General features: G+C 48.1%; 4 protein-coding genes across 4 annotated transcripts; 3 read left to right on the top strand and 1 right to left on the bottom strand.

Moving 5' to 3' along the window:
* Window positions 1–32: 32 nt before the first annotated feature.
* On the top strand, window positions 33–3511 carry TREMEDRAFT_61351 (uncharacterized protein; the record flags this gene model as incomplete). Its single annotated transcript, XM_007003560.1, has 14 exons — window positions 33–92; window positions 140–180; window positions 229–297; window positions 348–518; window positions 578–854; window positions 897–995; window positions 1043–1143; window positions 1189–1381; window positions 1425–1551; window positions 1595–2231; window positions 2280–2538; window positions 2584–2962; window positions 3011–3276; window positions 3365–3511. The coding sequence occupies 14 exons, from the start codon at window positions 33–35 to the stop codon at window positions 3509–3511; spliced, it is 2826 nt and encodes a 941-aa protein (XP_007003622.1).
* Window positions 3512–4490: 979 nt separating this feature from the next.
* TREMEDRAFT_61350 (uncharacterized protein) lies at window positions 4491–5261 on the bottom strand (the record flags this gene model as incomplete). The annotated part of the gene is made up of 2 exons (XM_007003559.1): window positions 4491–5086; window positions 5159–5261. The coding sequence occupies 2 exons, from the start codon at window positions 5259–5261 to the stop codon at window positions 4491–4493; spliced, it is 699 nt and encodes a 232-aa protein (XP_007003621.1).
* An 8151-nt stretch (window positions 5262–13412) lies between these two features.
* Window positions 13413–16228, top strand: TREMEDRAFT_28837 (uncharacterized protein; the record flags this gene model as incomplete). Its single annotated transcript, XM_007003159.1, has 4 exons — window positions 13413–13666; window positions 14356–14374; window positions 14429–15261; window positions 15835–16228. Coding segments are annotated over 4 exons (1500 nt in total), but the record flags the coding sequence as incomplete, so codon positions are not given.
* A 4519-nt stretch (window positions 16229–20747) lies between these two features.
* On the top strand, window positions 20748–22958 carry TREMEDRAFT_61345 (uncharacterized protein; the record flags this gene model as incomplete). The annotated part of the gene is made up of 7 exons (XM_007003558.1): window positions 20748–20820; window positions 20873–21088; window positions 21215–21322; window positions 21412–21595; window positions 21650–21699; window positions 22079–22604; window positions 22895–22958. 7 exons carry the CDS (start codon window positions 20748–20750, stop codon window positions 22956–22958), a joined length of 1221 nt encoding a protein of 406 aa, XP_007003620.1.
* Between the last annotated feature and the right edge of the window lie 1413 nt (window positions 22959–24371).

Raw genomic sequence — 24371 nt, 5'->3', positions numbered from 1 at the left:
TTTTCCACCCACAAATCGTCCGTTTTCTCATCATGTCCAACGTCGGGACAGTGAGACATGTGCCCAAAGATGTCCGGTACAGGTTCTTACAGGTAGGTTTTAGCTCTCCATATGACGTGCAAGAGCTGACCGTTCACAGATGGCCGCTCCGGCATCCTACGTCGCAGGTCTCGGTCGAGGGTCAGTCTTTCTACTTTTCATGTATCATTATATTGCTAACTTGATCAGAGCTTCAGGTTTCACCACCAGATCTGATATCGGTCCGGCTCGAGAAGGACCATCAGCAGAGACCATAGCGTGAGTTGCTACTTCTCAAATCAATACCCTGCTCAACTGATAGGCAACAGGGAAGCCCAAGCAAAGAGGGGCGAAGAGATACCCGATCCCGATGCTATCCAAGATCCCGATGATGAACGAAACTTATTCGCTGGTACGGTTTATGAGGCCGATGACGAGGAAGCAGACAAAATATGGGATAGTGTAGACGAACGCATGGACGCTAGGAGGAAAGCGAGGCGGTGAGTGGCAAATTACATCTCCCCTTTGATACACGATATTGGGTCTGTCTCATGAGCAGAGATGCCGCAGAAGCCACTGCAGCTGAGAAGGAGCGAGCAAAAAACCCGAAGCTGCAAACTCAATTTGCAGATTTGAAGCGATCAATGTCGACTTTGAAAGACTCGGACTGGAATGCTATACCGGAGGCCGGAAATCTGACGGGAAAGCGGAGAAAACACAATCTTCGTCTCGAGGAAAATCAAAACGGGAAAAGTTACGCCGTCAGTGACACCGTTCTAGCCGACGCTGCCGCACGGAATGTGGTATTGGGGGAACTAGACCCTATGCAGCAAGAGGTACGTCCGCTTCGCATCCAAGAATTTCCACTAATCACTCAGAATGGCGGATTTGACACTCCCGCGACGGACGGGACCATGACTGACTTTGTCTCCATTGGTAATGCTAGGGACCGAGTGCTTTCGTTGCGTCTCGATCAGGTCAGTGGTCAATTTGCGTATCGTAGGCTTCAGCTGATTTCATGTAGGCTTCACAGGACGCCACGAACGGTTCATCTACCAGCATCGATCCACGAGGCTACATGACTGCTCTCAATAGTCAGATCCTCCAGACAGACGCACAGATAGGGTAAGTTGAAAGACCGCCTCGTGAGGATTGGAAGCTGACTGCCAGTGACATCAAGCAAGCTCGCCAACTGCTTCAAAACCTGATCGCTAGTAACCCTAAGCACGCACCAGGATGGATCGCTGCAGCATCTCTCGAAGTACACGCCAAGAAGATGGTACAGGCTCGGAAGATCATTGCTGAAGGCTGTGAGAAGTGCCCAAACAACGAGGATGTTTGGTTTCATGCTGCCGAACTCAACGTAAGTTTTGGCATCAATCGTTGAAGCTGGCTAACTGTCACAGACTCCTGAAAATGCAAAAATTATACTAGGCAAGGCCGTCCAGCACGTGCCAACTTCGGTCAAAATATGGTTGAAAGCTGCATCCTTGGAGAGCGATGTCGCTGCAAAGAAACGAGTCTTGAGAAAAGGTTTGTCGCTCTCAGGAAATACAGAAATGCAGCTAATGATCAGCTCTCGAATTCATTCCCAATTCCGTTGGACTCTGGAAGGAGACGGTGAACCTAGAGGACGATCCCGAAGATGCTCGTATTCTCCTCACTCGCGCCGTCGAGGTCATCCCGACGTCCGTGGAACTGTGGCTCACTCTCGCTCGTCTCGAAACACCCGAAAATGCCCGGAAGGTTCTGAACTCCGCTCGACAGCGTATTCCTACCTCACACGAAATCTGGATAGCTGCAGGTCGGCTAGCAGAGCAGTCCCCGGCGGCGGTCACGCAGGTCAAAGAGGAGGACGAAGATGAGTCTAGGCGGAAACTGGCCGTTCAAGTGGACAAGCTTATGGCCCTTGCTCTTAGCTCTTTACGAAAGAATCAAGTCGTGATGTCCCGGGAACAGTGGCTACAGGAAGCCGAGAAGTGCGAGCAGGATGGCAGTCCCCTGACGGCTCAAGCTATCGTCAAGGCGACCATTCACTTGGATGTAGAGGACGAGGACAGGAAGAACGTATGGCTGGAAGATGCAGAGCGAGCGGAGAAGGGGGGATTCTTCGAGGTCGCCAGAGCGTGCTTTGTTGTATTGCTGGAGACATTCCCTAATTCCTCGTCAGTATGGCGTCGAGCGGCTGAATTTGAGAAAGCGCACGGATCACCGTAAGTTGTTCTGGTCTTCAGGTAAGGATACCAGGCTGACGTCACCAGACAAGCTGTACATGAGATACTCGCGAAGGGTGTCCAACAATGTCCTAGGGCAGAGGTTTTGTGGCTCATGGCCGCCAAGGAGAAATGGGTCGGAGGCGATGTCGCGGGTGCCCAGGCCATCCTTGCCGAAGCTTTCAAGCAGAATGAAGACTCCGAGTCAATTTTCCTTGCTGCGGCTAAGATTGCATCAGAAACGAATCAAATGGACGCCGCCATGCAAATATTACAAAAGGCCCGGGCTCAAGCCAATACCGAGAGGGTATGTTCACTTCCATACTATCATGTCGCTGCGCTGACGATTCAGATCTGGATGAAATCCGCCATGTTAGAACGTCAACTTGATAGGCTGGACGACGCTCTGAAAACTCTCGACGAAGCCATTCGTAAATTCCCCAACTTTGATAAACTCCACATGATCCGAGGACAGATCTACGAAAGTCGAGATGACATTGCCAATGCCCGAGCTGCATATGCGCAGGGATGTAAATTATGTCCCAAGTCTGTTCCCTTGTGGATTTTATCCTCCCGCCTGGAAGAGAAAGCGGGCGTGACTATCAAGGCAAGATCACTACTTGAGCGGGGAAGAATGTATAATCCTAAGAATGACGAGCTATGGGCGGAGAGTATAAAGGTCGAAGAACGTTCTGGTGGTACTCAACAGGCAAAGACTCTGCTGGCCAGAGGTGAGTCATTTAGAATACTCCCGTGTGAAAAAAGGCTGATGATTTCAGCAATGCAGGAATGTCCCACATCACCTTTACTTTGGTCTATGGCAATATTCATGGAGAATCCTCAACAACGGAAAGGTCGATCCGTGGACGCACTCAAGAAAGCTGGTGAACATCCATCGGTCATTTCTGCTGTGGCTCGATTGTTTTGGGGAGAGAGGAAGATTGAGAAGACAAGACAATGGATGCAAAATGCTATTACCGCCGATCCGGATTGGGGTGACGCGTGGGGTTGGTGGTTGAAGTTTGAGAGACAACACGGAGAGAAGGTGAGTCGAGCGATTTTCATTTTCCATACTTTTTTGATTGAATGAGTCATGTGGAAGGAACTGAATATGGGGTGGAGCTAACAAACAGGAACGACAGGATACTGTCATAGAGAATTGCGTCAAAGCGAACCCCCATCATGGTCCGGTATGGCAGGCAGTGACGAAGGACCTGAAGAATATCGGCAAGAGCACGGCCGATATCTTGGAGTTGGTGGCGGAGCGGTTGGAGCGATGAGGTGCTTGGTCAGTTTATCATCATGCACCATGATGTGTTGATTACTCGCTCACCCCAACTTCTCACTCATCAGGTAAGACCATCATCTCCGTCTGGCATGGTGCTCTCACTTGTGTTGCCAGAATTGAGGAGGTTTGATGGCAAAATGACGAGACAGGCTTTGAAGTCGCTGACTCAGGTCCTCTATTCCCTTTCAATGAGTCTTGTTGTTTGTTTGAAAACAGCAGTAACCACGGATGAGGAGCGGAAACTTTATTTCCTCGGACAGCTTCACAATTACCCTCTCCTTGCCTTGTTGAGTCCGCTCCTAAACTCTGTCCCGTGGACATGGCAGCTGCAATGATGCTGTACTCAGACTATGTGGGTGCTGCATTTAGGGGTCGTTACACCGTGACAGTAAGGTAGGATTATATGAAGGAGGTTTGGGGAGTTGGGCAGCTGCAGCAAACATAGACAAAGGGGGACTCAAGAAGCACATGTGGAAGGGTTTCTCAAAGTCTGCAGGATATCTGAAAACATGGCAGGTATTCTTCTGTGGGACACGGATCATCAGCCAGTCACGATTATACCCGTGAAGCTTCAAAGCGTCATGTCTTCCGTACATCACCTAATATTGTTAGCAGGTCCCTCAACTTCTTCAGCGGTCCTTAAGTATCGTCAGTACCAAGAGATATAGATCAGTAGCTACATACATATATATATTGAGAGTAAACTACATTGCTGAGCAGTAAAAATGAATGCAGCAACATTGGCCTTGGTTCTCCAACAACAATCCACCCTTTCACCTGTCTCTGTTAGACATCAACACCCTCAAAGGTCAAAGTGAGTCAAGGGTTGTTGACCACTGGTCTGTAGTGGAGAGAAAGGTCAAGCCCAGTGACAGCATTTTGCCCTCCTCTCAGGCTTACCCTGATCTCTGTCTCTACTACCATTGATCCCTGACTTCCTTTCCTTTGCATGTTACTCAGACCTGTCCTATCTATAAGGTGTCTTTGTCGGAGGTCGCCACATCGGCTGAACCATTGATGGAGACTGGACCATAGCCAGAGACAGAGCTATCGCCAGAGACCAATTCTGTGCCAGTGCCCGACCCTGTCACATCTTCCTCGCTTATAGGTGACAACAAACTCCTGGATGAGTTCTCCACAGTGCCTGTCAACTTTTCGCTTGCTACTTTCCACTCAAACTCCATTGATGAATAGAGCATATGATAAATCTCCACATTCAGTCTTGGGGGCGGTTCAGCATGAGGAGAGACTTCTGTGAGCGCAAAATATGCATCCGACTCTGTTTTGTGTGCTTTGCATATCTCGAAAGTGGTTTGTATTGCATCATGGCATAGTGGTATGCTGAATGCCTCACCACTGGGGATGTGAAAAAATGTATTGTTCTTGGATTTCACATTGTTGTTCTCATCTTCTACTTTCTTGTCCTTGTCTTCTGCTTTGTCGTTCTTGAGTTCTACTTGTATAAAGTAATAATCATCAACATTTTCCTTGATAATAGAAAAGCGAGCAGCCCCTTGCAGGAGATCCTCTGATGATATGGGAGGGCCACTTGCAGCTATGGTCAATGCTGTCGCAAAGCGATTCACTAGGACATATCAGCTCCAATTCTACAGTTGGATATTGTTTCACAAGTACTCACATGCCTTAATGTCCACGGTCCTTGTTGGGGCTGTGGGATCAATATCTTCCTGAGTAGGTATGAAATACTTTGTTTCTTGACCACTCATGTTTGATAGGGTCATTATGGGTCTGTAGGGAGCTCCACCTGTTGGACCTATCCCCAAAATGGATATATTCTGGTAGATACAGCTTTCTAATCTTTGGACGAACCTTTCCAAAAATTCCGTCCCCGGCCTCACATGAACAGGATGATCAGAAGAAAGTGTGATGGGAGAGGTACTCATATTGATAGCGACTGGTGAGGAAGATGATATTTCAATGTTGGGTCTCATATGGATAGAAGTCGTGTCCATTGGAAGGGCATGTACAGGGAATGTTGATACCGCGTGGCGGTGTCTCCGAGATCAAGGGATATATCGATGTCGTGATCGGAGCTGCTACCGGTGGGTTACATTAATCAGCAATGTCCTCGAAAGCCGTATGACCGTTTGACCGTTTGACCGTTTGACCGTTTGACCGTTTGACCGTTTGACCGTTTGACCGTTTGACCATTTTGACCATTTTGACCATTTGTGGAAGTCAATTGGAGGCCCTCTTTGCGCACAAAGTCAGATCTCTTCGTGCACAAAGTGCCACAAAGTCACGTGACACGTGTACCTTATCAGTGAGAAAAAAGCCACGTGTGGTACCGCACGGACCCTCCTTCGACCCCTCTGCACAATCGTCAAACCTATGAACCTAAGCATCTTTTTTTTTTCATGACATATCCTTAATGCATTCTTTCTAAAAACAATGTAGACCTGTAGAACTGACCTGTCTCTATCAGCTGGTGAACAGTTTACATGAAAAAGTGAGAAACTCACCAAGATACATGATCTTTTCTTCCACCCCTCTGTCCACCGGTTGAAAATGGTTCAGACATGATCTCCTGGCCTATACTCGCGAGGGGGTATTCCCTGTCTCATACCACGGTTCCTGGCGTCTAAAAGACCCCTTTCTGCAAAGTTTGAGCCATTTTCGAGTCCTTCCTGTGCATATGGTGGGGGATAAATCGGTGGATAAAAGGTAGGTTGAAAATTCGAGTAATTGGGTACAGGAGGGTACATAGGTGGCCTCTGGTACCAATTAGAGGGCCCAGGAGCTCCTGGTATGAAGTGGGGAGAAGGGTGGAAGGGATAGGGGGAGTATTGACTCATTATCTGCTCTCATCAGCTTGAAACTTTTACTCGTGTATGAGAAGAAGTGACAGGACACATGTCAATGAAATGCGTACCATTGAACCTGTCCTCACCACCTCAGAAGCTGTCCTCGCCATCTCTGCAGGCCTCGGTGTCATCACAGAGGCCGTATCCATCATCCTTTCTCCATTATCCTGTGTTGTCTCTTGAATCCTGGCCAATAACTCCTGCTCTCTTGCTGCCACCGCTTTTTTCGCAGCACACATCCATGTAGTCGCATGCTTTTTACCACCCAGAGTACATTTAGGTGGTGGTGGACGGTAGGGAGCAGATTGCTCAGATTGGGACAGAATTCTTCCACTGCCGGCTTGAGGGGGAGCAGTATTCGAGGCCGCAGGCCTGGGGAGACGTTGCGAGGCAGGAGGGATCGAAGGAGACAGTGTAGATGGGGTGAACATTGGTGTAGGTCGAACTACAGTAATTCCTTGAGAGGACAAAGCTTGAGAAGCAGTGATTCGAAGAGCACGACGAGCTCGTAAACCAAGGTTCAGTGGGGGGTCCAAAATGTACCGATCTGCATTTTCGTTGGCTTGAAACTCGTCAGAGAGTCGTTGAACCCCTGTAGCCTGCATAGAAGTTCGCTGAGCTCGTGTATTGGTGTCTTCAAGAAGTTTTTCGAACCCATTGTTTGGTAATAGTCTCCAATGATGATGTATCTGTTCAATTCTCAGGACACCGTCTTCTTTTATGATAGGGACGATTTTATGAGCACAGGGGAGTCCTGTCGAAGCAAAAAAGTTACCTGAGCATTTGTTATTGCTGTTCGGTTGTTCAAGAAGTTTGCTAGCAAGTCGAATTTGATGTTCAAGCTCGTCAGCCGCAAATCTTGAGATCTCGCGACGAATAACACTGAGTACTCGATCACCCAATGGTACTCGAACGCTTTCCTGACCATTTACTAATAAAATACTTGCCCACTGCTTTTCTAAAAACCCATCTACTTTGTGGATGACATGCCAAAGTGTTCCTGTGTATGTCTTTAAAAACTCTTTAAGAGAACGATGTTCACCTTCATTTCGCGATGTTGTATGCTGTTGTAAATTGCGATTCTTATTCGTAAAAGCGTAAGCCCATTTTTCCTTGCTTTCAAGTAATCTTTCGATGTATCGAATTGCTGGTTGATGAGCAGGTTTTGAGAATTCTAGTCTTATCTTGTCCATCCCCTGTTCGAGCTTGAAGACGTCTTTTGCTTTAACCACTTCCCTCATCCACATGTCCCCAAATCTCGACCTCTGTCCCACAGGATCTTCTTCGTCTTTAAAACATTGAGACTTATCACAGGCGTGTTTGACATTTTCCCTTAAATGCCAAGTACAATACTGCTGAACAGCATTTGGGAGGTGTTTTTCGAGAGCTTTAGCTAATGCTCTTTCTCTGTCGGTTACTACTACTTGTATTCGATGAGGTAGAGGGCCCATTAGATCAAGAAATCCTTTAAGAGCAATATCGTACCAACCTGTCGTCTCTCGATCGATAAAAGCAATGGCCGCAGTAAACGTTTTATTCGTAGCCGTCACACCAGTGATGTGTAACATTGGATAGCTGTATTGATTGGTGTTATACGTACAGTCCATCATGAGGACGGTTGGATAACAGTGTAAAAGAGCTCTTGCAGTGTGAGTGGTGTATATTAGACCCCGAGTCTCATTGTGACTGTTTATTAGGCCTTTAAAAAGGCGTTTCTCTTTTTCAAGTCGTAAAAATACGCTCTCTGTTGATGAACGCCCTTGCTGTCGACTTTTCTCATACCTCCACTTGAAGTTTGACACATCTGCAGAGGTCAGAAGGGGTTGGTCGGGGTGACTTTTAAGAATTTCGAGTATTTGGTAGGGAGTAAAGCCTTTATCGATGTATTCTTCAAGAAGTTTATTGATAGTGGGGGTTCGTGACGCCTTTCGAAGGTGTGAGAGTAGCATGTTTTTTATTGGAGGGTAATTATGTTCATTACATACGGTGGTGAGCAGTACAGGACGATATCCATCGGCGAGGGCGTCTTTTTCGTGAACTCTTGAAAGTTTTAGTTGAAAGGGACAGTCTTGTCGCTGAGTATGACATTTTTTCTGTCGAACTTGTTCATATCGAGGACGGCGACCTGTCCTGTAATGTCCACTACAGATACATCGTAGAATCATGTATTGGGCTGGCTGATTGCTTGAGGAAGTAACTAGAGCAAACCCCTTGTTTTCAGCTATGAGAGAGAGTTTGTCACGGGCCACATTGACTGTTGGCTGAGGAGAAAGTCGTAAAGGTGGATGAACCAAGTTGGGGAGACGTTCGTGGGGGCCAAATTCGTCTTCGTCAAGTGGTAGCAATTGATCCTCGATTTCAATGTCCTCGGACTGACTGTGAGGGGTTGCAGGGCCAGAGGGAAGATCAAAGAAGTTGTCTACAGGTTCAGGAGAAGAGTTTGGTATACTGATCTCTCGTAGAGGTGTGAGAGATAGCGGAGAAGGTGAAGATTGCTGAGTTTCGGGGATCAAGATTTCGCTTGGACTACGCTCGAATTTGAGAGGGGGAAGTGATGGGGGAAGTTCGTAAAGGAAGCTATCTTCACTTGAGGTATCTGAGATCTCAATGGGCTGGGATTCAGACATTGTTGAGGCTGAAAAATGATGAAAATTGGACTAAAGACATTAGCCCAGATCAAGGGGAAAAGGAGCGAAGGGAGATACGTACGATTAGATGAGGAGGCAAGATTAAGAGGTGTAAACAGTGTAGATAGGGGTAATGAGGGGTGCTGAGAACAATGGTGATGTTTAGAAGTCCTTGTTTGAAGTTCTTGAAGCTGTAAAGAAGGATTAATGGGTTGGTATTGAAGACAGGTTGAATGATCAAAGTGAAAAGTGAGTCGCGAAGCGGTTGTGCGGTACCACACGTGTCTTTTTTCTCACTGATAAGGCCACGTGTTTGTGGCAGTGTCACGTGACTTTGTGCACGAAGAGATCTGACTTTGTGCGCAAAGAGGGCCTCAGTCAATTGTGGTAACCCTCGGGGTATTCAGGTACATTTGGCGTAACAGGGGAGAAGATGCCAAGATCCATGCCAGGAATTGATCACGAGCGAAATCAATACGTTCCTCATCCGGCTCCGAAGTTAGGTCACCCCACCATGTTTGTCAGTTTCATAACATCGCGTACATGTGTATGATCGTAATGGTCTGCTTGTGAGGATGACAATGAAGAAATAAATGTAACCTACCCGTAGGGCTTGTACGAAGTGTACGAAGTGTACGACGAGTACAATATTACGATGATAGTAGACAGTTGCATCAAAGACTATTCAGTTGAAATCGAACGATATAGTAATGCATAAAGACATGAACGAGCTAACAAGAAGAAAAGTTTCAAAGCGCATAGCTTATTCAATCCCTCCAACACTCCCACCAAGCTAGAGCTGTTGAACAGAAACTACACAAGTGCCCTCAATGCTAACTGGGAAGGACAATAGACCAAGCACTTCTGTGAATCGAGCGAACAAAGTTGGTGATAAGGGTTTTGTGAGTCCATCAGCAAGCACTGCAGCAGTTTCTGTTTGCTGATTATTAGATGATAATACAGAGAGGAAAAGAGCATGTATCGAATCTACATGTCTCTATACTTATCACATTCCACTCATACGCAGGAAACCAGAGACGATCGAATAAAGTTCAGAGGATAAGTTGAACGAAGGGATATTCGACGGAAGGGGAAATTTCAACGGCGGTTCGGCCGTTCTGGGCCGATCCTATCGGCTAACACTTCCCCACGGGACAATGCACGACTCTGCAGTAGTCCCGGACGATTTATTGATGGCGACGGCGAGGTTTGTGATGGTGTAAGAGGTAGTAATGACGAAATGTTGAGTGTTATGTGTGTGGTAGTAGTGGTAGGTGAAATCGTGAAATGAATTTCTGTGGGGCCCCCTGCGGGGCTCCGCTCTGACACGTGGCTACCACTCACTACTGGCGACTCACTCTTCTCTATCTTTCCTTTTACTTCATCACTTTTACCTCCAATTAACGGTATGTTCACTTCTCGTTTTTCTCCACTTTTATCACTCATTTCTGACTGTCTGAACTTCCTTCTATCCTGTCGAGTTCTTAAAACTTCAGGTTTAGCAGTAAATTCACAAGAATTGGTAAATTTCCTTCCTGTCACTGGCTGACAATATTTTACAGGATTATCGTTCACCAAAATTTTTCGATTTCTATCTTGAACATCAACATGTCCCGGCGGGGTTTTCTTCTTGTTGGTTTGTGGAGAGAGTCGGAGAGAAAAGGTACGTCCATTATTGATTCTATCTTCTAAACTGACTTTTTGACTTCTCTCCAATGATGACGTTCTATTTACATATGTTGGTGGCGACCATTTCATACGTTCGGTTTCTGTTGGCGTCCGCCTCTCGTGGTGGACAGGGGGCATCGTCCCCCTTATTCGATTTGATCCACAAAATGGAGGCGTGTGAAGGGGCGGTGAAAGACGTCCTGGATGATGAGATGAGATATCGTGGTTTGGAGATGGGGAATGTGTAATTTTCTTTCCTGATCTGCTGTTTTTATTTTTAACATGTGGCAAACCATCTTCCCTTCTCCTTCTGTTCTCTCTCATCTCTCTAATGATTCTAGGTTCTGCTGGTGGTTTCTGACCTATCTTAGAATTACTCACACTCTTAGGTACATCTGAAAATTTTTCGTCATGGCTAACGAAAGCCATTCCTTCGGTGAGTTTCTCTGAAATTCCTTCCACCGTTTTTCCTTCCACCGTTTTTCCTTCCACCAATTTTCCTTCCACCCATACACCTGTCTCTGGTACTACTTCGTTCTCTGTACCTCCTGACAGATCTCCTAGATCCTCGAAATCTGAGTAATCATAATCAATGATTTCATCATCTAATGTCACGTATACTGAACCAATATTTTTCTTTTTCGGTGGTTCGACTCGTATCCCTGACATATTCACCGAATGTACTGGTCCACCTAAAGCTTTCGTGAGTACATCTGCTCTCTGAGAGACAGTGTTGACGTATTTTAGTTCGATAACTTTGTTACTGACTAAATCTCGAAGAGCATGATGTCAAATATCAATGTGTTTTGTCCTCTGGTGAGTACCAGGTTTCTTTGCGAGTGATATTGATCCTTGATTATCGCAATTTAAAACAGTAGGATCTGACTAGCCTATCTCCCTCAATAATCCTCTCAACCACTGAGCTTCCTTTCCTGCTTTGGCCATCGCAATGTACTCTGCTTCCACTGTCGACGATGACACTGTAGCTTGTCTTTTCGAACTCCAGGGTATCGATGAGTCGTTCATCATGAATATCCAAGCTGTAGTTGATCGTCGTGTGTCTTTACAACCGGCCCAATCAGCATCCACCCATCCTGCTAGATCGCTAGCCTCGCCACCAAGACAAATACCATGTAATCGAGTGGACCGAAGGTAGGTAATTACCATTATTCCTTCTTCCCACACTTTCTTCGTTGGTTTGGTTAGGTATCTAGCAAGGTATGAGGCTGCGTATGATATATTGGGTCGAGTACATGTGGCTAACCACTGTAGACATCCTAGCAACTCTTGAAATGGTCGAATTTCACTTTCCACCTCCGACATCGATGGACTTTTTGCAGTAAGGGGTAATGGTGTTTTTCGATCTCAATGTAAGTCGTTTTCTGGAAACTTCTGAAGTATCTTATCAATATACGCTGGTTGATTTAACCATATCGTCTTTTCTTCTCTGTTCCTGGTCACCTTCATACCTAGAATGATACTTATCTCCCCCAGGTCGGTTATTGTCCATCTTTTCCCTAGCCCATCGAAAATTTCTTTTGCTTCTTCCTTCGATTTTGTGGCTAATACTAGATCGTCAACATAGGCTAGCAATATTGCTGCTCCCTTTCCTTCAATTTTACCTTCTGGTCTATAGTAAAGACCCCAATCTGATTCTATCCTGGAAGAACCTAGGTGAGATAATCCTTCCCCGAGTTCAATACACCATGTTCCTCCCGCTTGCTTTAACCCGTAAAGAGACTTGACTAACTTCAAGGCGTTACATCCAGGTTTTGGCTTTATTCCCCTTGGATACTTCATACAAATTTCGACATCGAGTTTACCGTTTAAATACGCCCCTTCGACATCGGCCTGACGAATTTCGAGATCTTCGGTGGCCGCTATAGTCAAGGGTATTTGTAACAATCCCGATCTACCAACAGGTGCTAATGTCTCTTCGTAATCGACACCTGGTACCTGTGAGAATCCTTGAGCTACTAGTCTGGATTTATACTTTAGTAGGTTTCCTTCTGAATCTGTCTTCACTCTGAATACCCACTTACAGCCTATGGCTTTTCAACCCGGTGGAAGTACCGTTTCCACCCATGTTTCTTTAGATTCAATGTTAGATATCTCTTTCCCCCTTGATTCTAGCCATTTTTCACCATCTGGGCCGTTCACTGCTTCCTCAGGAGAGACAGGATCAATGATAGAAGTGTCACTTTCGATACCTGCGATAGAGGCGAGTGCGACTAACCTATTAGGCTCGCGACTGTCACGAGACCAACTAACCAGCATTGGGACGATATAACAGTGCCCTTCAGAGGCAGTGGTCTAAACCACTGTGCTAAAAGGCCTATTAACCGGCGGTTACTGCATACCGCCGGTCGCTGGTTAAATACCCAACCCATACTATCACTATCACTATCAAACTAACTTGTCACTTCGTGACATTATGCCTTCCCTTTCAGCCCCATCTGGGGCCCCAACAGGGAAGGGTACGATAGGCTGAAAACTTTCTCCGAGAGGGAGGTTTTCCAAGTAGGGACTGAATTCGACCCAGCCCACCCTGGGAGTCGAACCCAGGATCCTACCCGTAACCGCCGGTTAATCTGTCACGAGACCAACTAACCAGCATTGGGACGATATAACAGTGCCCTTCAGAGGCAGTGGTCTAAACCACTGTGCTAAAAGGCCTATTAACCGGCGGTTACTGCATACCGCCGGTCGCTGGTCAAATACCCAACCCATACTATCACTATCACTATCAAACTAACTTGTCACTTCGTGACACAACGCCCCCCGACGACTTTCTGTTGAACAGGAGACCCGACTCATCAGCAAGATCAATGACTTTGCAGCTCGAGGTACCCTTCTTACTCCTCGACATGTCAAAGAACTCGCGGAATCGGTGTGTGCTGAGAAGATTGGAGTCAATTGGGTTTCTCGCTTTGTTCATCGACACCAGGATGTATTGTCCTCTCGATTTTACTCATACAAGGAAGCTTCTCGGCTCAAAGCGGATACTCCTGCTGTGTCACGAACTACGTCGTGACACCTCGATTACTCCACCAACAATGACCCTCCTTTGGCCATCAAAACCCCATCACGCCTTAACCTCTTTACTCTACACGTAACTCAGGACTTCTGACACCAAGTACGGCGAAGTTAGACGGAGTTAGGCTAAGTAGGGACAATGGGAGCAGAAGTACGGCGAAGTTAGACGGAGTTAGGCTAAGTAGGGACAATGGGAGCAGAAGTACGGCGAAGTTAGACGGAGTTAGGCTAAGTAGGGACAATGGGAGCAGAAGTGCGGCGATGTTAGGCGGAGTTATTCGAAGGAGGAAGAGGATGGCCGAGGGCTCGGGGAAGTTGGACGAAGTGCGTTGAAGTACGTCAAAGCGCGAGAGGGTTGGATGAACGTCTAGGAGGAGTAGATAATATTAGCTGAGAAGATCGCTGAAGTTCTTCAGCGATGAACTTCAGCGATCCTTGATTGTTGTCAGTAGTGAGAAACAGATAGAGATAGCTATATACAATTCGAGATACATCGCCATCAGTAGAACAAAACCCCAGTTAGAGTAACTACGCCGAAGTACGCCGTAGTTACACTCCTTTCGACGTCTGCGCCCTCTCGGTTGGGTGAGACTTCAACTCAGGAGCATCAAGTTAGCCGAGGTTCGTCGACCGTCGGTCTGCCAGAAGATAGTTGTTCGACGGCCGTGACATGCTGTCAGGAAAGCATTCTACACCTTGGTGAGTGACAGTATTCCTAGACGCTTTCTGAAATGTCCCAAAACTAATTGACAGGTCAAGGAAGTCTATGAGACCGGTCTCTATTCTCCTTCCTGTATCTTTAACATGGATGAATCACCTTTCAGTCTCTCATATGAACAAAGAGTACGCCGAATTGGTCCTCGCAATCATCCTCATAATGGTCAAGCAATCCCTTCATCTCGCGAACACATCACTGCTGTCCATTGTATCGGTATCGACTCAGCTCCGGTTCCCCCTCTCATCATCTTTCAAGGTGCACAACTCCAGGAAAGTTGGACGGCGGAGCATGAGAAGGATGTCCGGCAGATAGCAACTGTCAGTAACTCCGGCTGGATCAACAGCTACATCATGATCCAGTGGTTAGAAACAGTTTTTGATCCCTTCACCAAAGACATCGCCAACGGTCGCCGTCGTCTTCTCTTCCTCGATGGAGCGGAACCACACACAAAAGTCGACTTTCTTGAAGCCTGCTGGGCAAAGAACATCGTATGCATCATCCTCCCTGCCAACATGACCGACAAATTCCAACCTCTTGATGTTGATTTCTTCAAACCCCTCAAAGACGCTTACTTCCGACACCTTAACAATTATCAACTAGGAGGGTCTATGTTGAATGCCGTGAAGGGTATGTTCTGGCCATGGCATCAACGTGCATGGAGGGAGACCGCAACCTTGAGACAGTTGCGAGGGGCATGGAGGAAATCAGGGCTCTGGCCATTGGACAGAAAGGTGATGCGGGTAGAGGAGGATGCTCTTGAAGCAAGACCAGTGACACCACCCCCCAGAGATCTCAAACTCAATCCACTGACACCCTACAACCTACGCGTCCTTCGAAGCAACAATCGTGCAGTCAGGCGAGGTGAAATGTCACGGACGGGGTCTAATCCCCAGAGGGTAGGCAAGGTGACTGGAATGGGGCTGTAACCCAATACTTGTCTCTGGCTTGTAGAGCTTGAGGAGTATACAGAGGGTGACAAGGGACTGAGGGGACTGCAAGATGTCAGGCTGGGACTGACTGGATTGACACAAGATCCATAGGTGGGGAACAACCAGTTTGGAGGGGGTATTTATCCCCATCAAGCGGGTTGCTCAACATGTCTACGGAATAAACTAGAAAGCGCAAACGTGGGAAAGATTGCTCAGCGAGCAGACTGAATTACTACTTTGGGAAAGTGGAGGCAGGCACTGAATGTTCCGGACTATGGATGATTGCTCAGCAATCAACCAGAGTTACTACTTTGGGAAGGTGGAGGCAGGCACAGAATGTTCCAGAGTGTGGAGGCTTGATAAGCAAGTGGAGGTAAAGGTGGAGGCAAGGGTGGAAGGTTCCAGCATGTGGAGGTGGAGGTGGAGGTATTCAGGGGTATGCGTTTCAAGTGTCTGATTGCGCAAAAGCACTTTGACAAGTGGCAGATAGGTGATGTATGACATGAAATCAGTCCGACAACCAACATGCTGAAGCTTGAGAAGTCCTGTGAAATCTTGCTAGCGGATAAGGCGCTTACGGATTATGAGTTGATGAGTGTACGGGATGCGCAGGCATTGGAGAGGGCAACCAGGGCTAGTAGAAAGAAGCAGAGACATCCAGATGGACAATTATATGATCCTGAGTATGCTGAGGAGCATGCGGCCGAGTTGCAGGAGAGGAAGCAGAAAGAGGCAGAGGCGAGAAGGAAGAGACGGCGCACGGAAGGGAGAGCAGCTGGGGGAGGTTCTGAACACCCCCAAGCATGCATAGCAGGGCCATCTAATACCTCGCAAAGTTGTTTCACTGTATCTATCACTCTAACCTTGTTATGCATGTCTAAAAGTACAATAAAGGAATCGGGATGATATCCGAGAAAGTGGTCGATCCGAGAAAGTCGTGACGACGAGTACAGTTATACAGTGTCTGATGAAGAGTACAAGAATCATCGATGGGTCCTTGATAACCCAGACAAAACCCCGCCTTTTGTCCCCCCTCACAATTCCTGGATGACTCGACTCGAATGCGCAAGTACCACCGTCTCAGTGACGATAAACATGATGTCTTAACGCAACCAGCTGGGGAGTCATCCTGGTACAAGCTTGTCCCGGTATCGGAAGTTTTTGCAAAGGTCAAACATGTACACTGCAATATTGTCGCCCACTCAGGTCAGAACAAGACATTGTCCGAAATTCGTGCTCATTATCGAGGAATTGGCAAGTTTGAAATCAAAAAGATGATTGAGGCATGTAATGTCTGTCAGTTGAAGTAAGTGCTCTTGTAAATGTGAATGCTAAATGTGCAGAGCGCGCAGTAAAGATAAGGGTGACCTTCAGCCATTGAAGTCAGAAACTCCTTTTGAGCACATCCAAATTGATCTCATTGATATGCGAGCCGACGGGTGCATACAGGATAATGAACATTACTATTGGATTTGTCATATCAAGGATCATTTTACAAAGTATTCACAGGTGGTGAGTGATAGATAGGTTTTAGTATTATGATTGCTGATCATGAGTACCCAATGACACAGAAGACAGCAAAAAACGTTGAGTTCTGTCTCATGACATGGATTAACCACTTTGGCGCCCCAGATATACTCCAATCAGACAATGGAAGAGAGTTCTGCAATAAGCTCATCACCGACCTAGCTGAGAAGTATGATATGAAGATAAAACATGGACTTCCACGAACTCCACGAGTTCAAGGCCTGGTTGAGCAGGCCAATGGTACGGTGAAGACTTGCCTAGCAAAGTGGCGTATTGGGAATCCAAGTCGTCCCTGGTAAGAGTTCTCACTCCTGGCACTTACTTTGACTGACATTTAGGACCGAAGGGCTTTCCCACATCATCCGTTCAATTAACTACACAAAACATAGTGCAACTTTACACACGCCACATGAGGCGGTATTTGGAAGAAAGCACCGAGAGATACAACTGTGGGCTGACGGGGGAGAACGAACCATGATGTACGAGAATGACCCTTTGGGAGAGGAGACATCAGATAGAGAGAATGCTGAGAGTGGGGAAAGTGTTGTTGGTGACAGAGAATTCCACTGGGAGGATGAAACTCCCCAAAACAAAGAGAGAACAACACAGACTGAACACAACCAGGAACACCGAACTCATTCTGAAGAAGGGACAGGGATAGAGGATGACGATATGATGGTCACGGATCAAAGGGATACACCGAACACTGAGGATAGTGCCAATATCGGACGTAGGCAGGACAACACAAGGGAGACATCCATAGAAGGGGAACAAGGTGAGCAAATTTTTTATCCCGGCCTGAGAGCTCATGAGAAAGATACTCTGGACCCCATTGGGGCAAGCGGACAGGGTAGTAGCCCAATTAATCGACTTCATGAGAAAATGAGGGGAAGGCAAGAAGTGGTTCGGAAACAAATGATTGCTCGATATGGTGCTACCAACATCCACTTTACATACAAGATCGGTGATCAGGTTACTCTGTATGTTCCTGCAAGTGATAGACCCGGAGCTCCAGCAAGTCGAATCCCCTGCCTGGTTTGTGAAGTGTTCAGCAGCCCCAATGAGCCACGTGCATATCGATTACTCTGTGTAGCTGGAGTGCTAGGACGATTGTATCAGAGTAAAGCTCTCAATCCTGCGGAGGATTTTGATATTCCGGAGGACGTTCGCCTGGCACTCAAGCAGTGGAAGAGTCAACCAGTGATAAGTCTCAAAACAGCGGCACGAAAACTGCTAGGTGAGTCGCATTTCCAACACATTCTAGCTGACAAGTCAGGGGTTTCTAAGATGGAGATAAAGTGCAGGTGTAAAGGGAACTGTGCTACCAAGTCCTGCAAGTGCCGGAAACAAGGTGTTAAATGCTCTTTATACTGTCATGGGGCTGAACGAGAGTGCAGCAATTATGCTCGTATGACCGCCACTGAACGAACTTTTGTGGATTGTGGGTGTTAGGGACACAGCCGGAGACGTTCAGCTCCGGAGCTGCACGGTTCAAAATACCCCCTTTGGACCCAGCCGGAGAAGCGTACACCTCCGGAGGTGACCGGACACAGCCAGAGCTTTTTCAAAATTGTGTTATAATCACTGCTTAGCCCCTCTTCTTTGTGTGTGCTACTGATGACTCTATGTACCACTATCTCCATTGTGTCTCTTTCACAAGCAGTGTGAAACTCTGACCTCCAAAACTAACCCAAGAGTCTCTTCTTGGACCTATCCGGATGTCCCAATTGTTGGTTATTCATGAGTGTGTGCAAGATAGTCTGGGGACCAGGTGTGTATGGTCATCACCAAACAGGTGTTGAGTACTTATCTTGCTTATAAACTCCGTTGTGGTTCTCTTTCATGGGGTGAAATATGTATTTTAGATCGGCTATGCTCAATCTCTCCCCGGAAGAACACCCAGGAGTGCGTTCAGCTCCGGAGTGGAATGTCTCCCACTGGGTCTGATCAGGTCCGTGCAGCTCCGGAGGTGCACGTCTCCGGCCGTGTCCCTAACATGGGGAAAGTAACTCTAGTGATAGCACCAAAAGCAACTCACAGAAGCAACATGGAAGAAAGCGTAGAAAGAGGGGGATTGAGTGCAGGGACAAGGAAAAAGATTGGAGTATATCTAGTGGTCACCGGAGTGATACTCCTCCAGGTATGTATTTCACTGGATGATTGATCTGCAACTGACTGAAAGACTACAATAGCGAAGATAACACTTCCATACCAGCTCTGGAAAAAGAGCAGGCTGATCTTGGGAATGATACCAGCGGTAGCGAGGAATCCGTCTGGCCAGAACACTTCTCGGAATTTGAAACATGGAGCGATTGCGATGAACGTGATGTTCCTGCGGGCTTTTGGGATTCACGAAGTCCCCTTGAGGAATATTCAGAATACTTTCCCGGTAAGGACAAGCTCTGGTTGGCTGAAGTCTGGGAAGCTGAAGGGAGAACCTGGAGTTTGGACAAGCCCACTCGTCTACTCGCTCGCAAATACAAATCCTGGCTGTGGAAGGAGTTGATGGTACGGCACATGCATGGGCGGAGGGGGCTCATGCAACGTGGATTCAAGGAAGAACATGCACAGGTGATGCACGCGGTGAAGGGAATCATGTTGGCACGGAATTGTCACGGCCGTCGAACAACTACTTTCTAACAGACCGACGGTCGACGAACCTCGGCTAACTTGGTCCTTCTAATCGATGTCTCACCCAACCAGGAGGGCGCAGACTTCGAAAGGGGTGTAACTACGGCGTACTTCGGCGTAGTTACTCTAACTGGGGTTTTGTTCTACTGATGGCGATGTATCTTGATTTGTAAATAGCTATCTCTATCTGTCTTTCACTACTGACAACAATCAAGGATCGCTGAAAAACTTCAGCGATCCTCTCAGCTAATATTATCTATTCCTCCTAGACGTTCATCCAACCCTCTCACGCTTTGACGTACTTCAACGCACTTCGTCCAACTTCCCCGAGTCCCCGGCCATCCTCTTTCTCCTTCGACTAACTCCGCCTAACATCGCCGCACTTCTGCTCTCATTGTCCCTGCCTAGCCTAACCCCGTCTAACTTCGCCGTACTTCTGCTCCCATTGTCCCTACTTAGCCTAACTCCGTCTAACTTCGCCGTACTTCTGCTCCCATTGTCCCTACTTAGCCTAACTCCGCCTAACATCGCCGCACTTCGTTGTCCCTATGCTCCAGGCCCCCGTATATCTTATTCTCCCGTTGTACTTCGCCGTACTTGGTCTCAGAAGTCCTGAGTTACGTGTAGAGTAAAAAGGTTAAGGCGTGATGGGGGTTTTGATGGTCAAAGGAGGGTCATTGTTGGTGGAGTAATGGAGGTGTCACGACGTAGTTCGTGACAGTCGCCCCCTTCTTTAGCCGTGAACGTCCTCGTGAGCGATTACACCTGTACTGTGGCAAGAAAACTTAGCAGCGTAGTACTCCCATCCTCTCCCTCCCCCTAACCACCCTTTGCCCCTTCTGCTCTTTGCGCCGCACTTCGTAGTTGAGCCTCCTTTCACTCCAAAACCCGACAATGAGACTCCCCTAACTTCGTCGAGGTTTGCCGTAAGAAGCCCTGTGTCTTTTGTAGGTGAGACACGCTTCCCGGATGGCAGCCGAACAACACCGTTGTTTGTCGAAGTAACCCTCGCTTATATTGAGATGAGACACTATAGCGTGGGAATTTTGATCGTCCCTGCGTTGCCTTTCGTTGATGAAACACGAAGTTTGCTGCATGTTGACGACGAGGAGGTAGGTTTGATTATACTAAATATTGAGCAGTTCTTCGAGTTTCTCTCTTTTCCCCATCTGCTTTCGAAACTTTCTATCTCTCTTACCTAGAAAACAGATTTGTTACCTTGAATAATCGCCTATAGTTTTATTTCTCTTTTAAATATCTTAACGTCATGGCCCCCTCTACTCCCACTCCCAGCCCTTTCGCCGCCATGAGGAACTTTGGTGGTATGGTGTCATCTGCTCGTGAGTTTTCATCGATACTCACCCCACCTCGCCGAACTTGGCTGATGTTCAGTTTCTTTCGGCGACAGATCTCGCCAAGTCTCCTCCCTCGGCCTCGGCACTCTCTCTCTGGGGGAGCCGTCTGGCGCTGCCTCGCCTCCTCGCTCCGCCTCTCCTCCTGCTGGTTCTCCCTCCCCCGTGTCTGGTTCTCGCGTCCCCGTAACGGGTTCTCCTGGAGGGCCTCCTCCTGCCGCCACTCCTCGCCGTAGGACGCCCGCCTTTCGTCCTGGTGAGTCTCCGTCCTCCTCCGATCAGGACTTGCTCAGTGGGGGCTCGGAGTCGAGTGATCAACCCGACACCGAAGAAAGTGAGGATGATGATGATCGGGAGGGTAGGATTGATACTGAGGGTGAAGATCGGGAGGGTAGGATCGATAGTGAGGGTGAAGACGAGTTAGAAGAATACCCGGATGATGATGTGGAGGTGTTTAGTGTAGAGGACAACAATGTAGATAGTCCTGAGTGTGAGTCCTCCGTCCACCCTCTCACACCTTCGCCGAACTTGGCCTTGTTTATCTGTTCTTTAGCTCTCCAAGACATTGCTAACTCGCAGCCGTTCCTGCCCCTCCCCCTGCTCAAATTGTGGGCCAGAAACGACGCCGTTCCCTCTCCTCTTCTTCTTGTTCCTCCTCCTCTTCCTCTTCCGGGGTTCTCCCCCCCGCCAACGCCATCGCCGCTGCCGCCGCCGCCGTCGCTGCTCCCCCCCTTCTCCCAGAGGGGAGCCTTCGCCCAAACGGGTGAAGAGATCACTGCGGGAAGAAGAGTACTTGTGGGAGAAGATGAAGTCCGAGCCTGGTCGTTGGGTCGCGGTTGGTGTTGACGAAGCGTGTGATCGTTGCCGGTGAGTCCACCTATTCGTACTACGCCGAAGTTACTCCTGTTATTTAGTAGACGTGAGATTATCACGTATAATCGTCCAAACTGGCCCTGCCTCAAGGCAGTCAGGCCACACAACAAGGCCCTCCGTTGTGCTTCATGCATGTCTGGCCCCTGCTCCTTCTGTCCCGTTTCCTCTGCCCGGGACATCCCGCCCCGTCCCTTCGGCGCTTCTCCTTTCCCCCCTCCCCAGACTCCAGCGTCTGCCCCCCGTTCGCGGGTACCGTCTTCGTCTCTCCGGTCGGTTCGCCGAACTTCGCCGTCCTCCCGCTCGTTGCCTCCCTCGCCGTCGCCCTTCGCTCCTGTGGCCGGCCCGTCACGTCTCCCGCCTGCTCCTCCGTCAGCCTCCCGTCGCCCTTCGGCCCCTCGTCCCTCGGTCTCTCGTCCTTCGGCCCCTCGTCCGTCCTCTCCCGTGGTGCCTTCTCCTCCGGCCCACGGCACCCGAAGTCGTTGTCCCTCTGCTCCTCCGGCCACCCCAGTGGCCGCCCCTGTCACCGCGTCCCCCGCTTCCAAGAAGACTCCAAAGTCTTCTCTAAAGAAATCAAAAGGGAAAAGGGTGGAGAAAGAGGTCGTCTTTGAAGCTGGTGATGTGGAAGATGAAGCTACTCAGCGTGCTGGGCCCTCTGTTCCTCGGTTGTCCTTCGTCCACCCTCGCATCTCCCTGGACCCTCGTATCCCGGAGGACGAAAAAGAATTTGCTACGTATCGTTCTCTCGTTCTCGGCCTCACCACTCAGCTTGACGTCGCTCGACGTGATACATCTCTCTTGCTTGACTTCTCCACTCGTCAAGCCAACGCCTTGAATAACCTTACTGCGGCGTTAGTAGATGTAGTCAACGGTGGGAATCTGAACGAGGAAGCAAGGACGAGGTTAGCGGACGTCTCTCGCCGAAGCCTTACTTAGATAGCCGATGTTCGCCGAAGACTTTACGACACCCCCTTCCTCGTTACTCCTATTGTCACGGGCGGGGTCTTATCCCCAAAGGGTAAGCAAGGTGACTGAAATGGGGCTGTAACCCAATACTTGTCTCGGGCTCGTAGAGCTTGAGGAGTATACAGAGGTTGACAAGGGACTGAGGGAACTGAGGGAACTGCAAGATGTCAGGCTGGATCTGACTGGACTGACAAGTTGAGAATGAGATTCAACATGAGATTCATAGGTGGGGAACAATAGATGAAGGGCTCAGGGGTTCAGGGGTAGGTGTTTCATGTGTGGGAGTGTAAGAGATAACAATAGGGATTGTTGATGGAGATCAAGAACAATAAACCTAAGCCAAAGGGGGTCAGGGGAAGTGTTCCAGATGTGTTTCAAGTGTGGGAACACGAGAAAAGACTATCTTAGGTGGCAAGTAGGTGATGTATGACAGGAGCTCCCTCTCTAAGGGCGAAGTCCTCTGAGCCGGGAAGGTGTGTTGTTCAGGTTGATTTGCTTAACTTTGAAGATTGGTGTGCTGAAGCAGGAGGAAAGTGGTGATGTGGATTCTTGGAGTGTTTACGTCGAAAGGCTTTGTAGGCGGTGGTAGTGTGGACCTCCTCCAAGGTTCCCAGGAATCATGGGCGTTGGAGTATCCTGACCAGTGTACAAGGTAATCATATCCTCCATCATCACTGATGCGGGAGTCAAGGAGGTTATCAACTAGGTATTCTTCTTGTCCTTCAACTTCAATACGTGGTGGTGGGTCCTGAGGTTGTTGATGGTGACCGGAGCGCACAGGCTCAAGCAGGTTGACATGGAAGACAGGGTGAACATTCATTGAGGGTGGAAGTTCAAGTTTGAAGGCAAGCGGGGATGATGTACTTTGAATGATTTTGAATGGTCCAAGCATTCGGTGATCGAGTTTGAGTGAAGGTCGTAGAGTCTGGATATTTTTACGATTTAGGAAGACCATATCTCCAACTTTGAATATTGGTGTTCCTTCTTTGGTGATTTGTTTGACCTTTTCATTGTAGAATTTAGCATGTTGGGTTTGGGCTTTTTGTATGTTGGTTATCAAGGCTCTGTGAAGGTCTTGGAGTTCTTGGATATGGGATGTCACAGATGGAACTGGAGTGTTGACAGAGAGAGCTGGGGAAGTTGGATCTCTGGGGTGATAACCATAGTTGGCTTCAAAGGGAGAATGTTTGGTTGTAGCGTGAACAGAGTTGTTATAACTGAACTCTGCAAGGTCTAGGAGTTGGGACCAGTTGGCTTGGTCGTAATCACAATATGTTCGGAGGTAATGTTCAAGGACTTGATTGACTCTTTCAGTTTGACCGTCAGATTGTGGGTGGAATGCTGTGGAGAAGTTTGGTGTGATGCCTAAGCCTTTGACAAAGGCTCGCCAGAAGTGGGAGTTGAAGATTGATCCACGATCTGAGATGATGTCTTGAGGTATACCGTGAAGTCGGACAATGTGTTGGCGGAACATCTGGGCTAGTTGTGGAGCATCAAAGCCATCTTCTTTGTATGGGACAAAGTGTGCTTGTTTGGTGAGACGGTCCACAAAGACCATGATGCAATCAAAGTTGTTGGACAAGGGAAGTTTGACAATGGCATCCATGCTGATAGACTGCCAAGGCCTGGTTGGGACAGGGAGTGGTTGAAGAGGACCGTAGGGTTTGTGTCTGGGAGTTTTGTTCTGCACAAGTGTGACAACC

The sequence above is a fragment of the Tremella mesenterica genome, assembly GCF_000271645.1.
Source record: "Tremella mesenterica DSM 1558 unplaced genomic scaffold TREMEscaffold_3, whole genome shotgun sequence".
In the NCBI taxonomy this organism is placed as follows: domain Eukaryota; kingdom Fungi; phylum Basidiomycota; class Tremellomycetes; order Tremellales; family Tremellaceae; genus Tremella; species Tremella mesenterica.
This window is presented reverse-complemented; position numbering and strand designations above follow the sequence as displayed.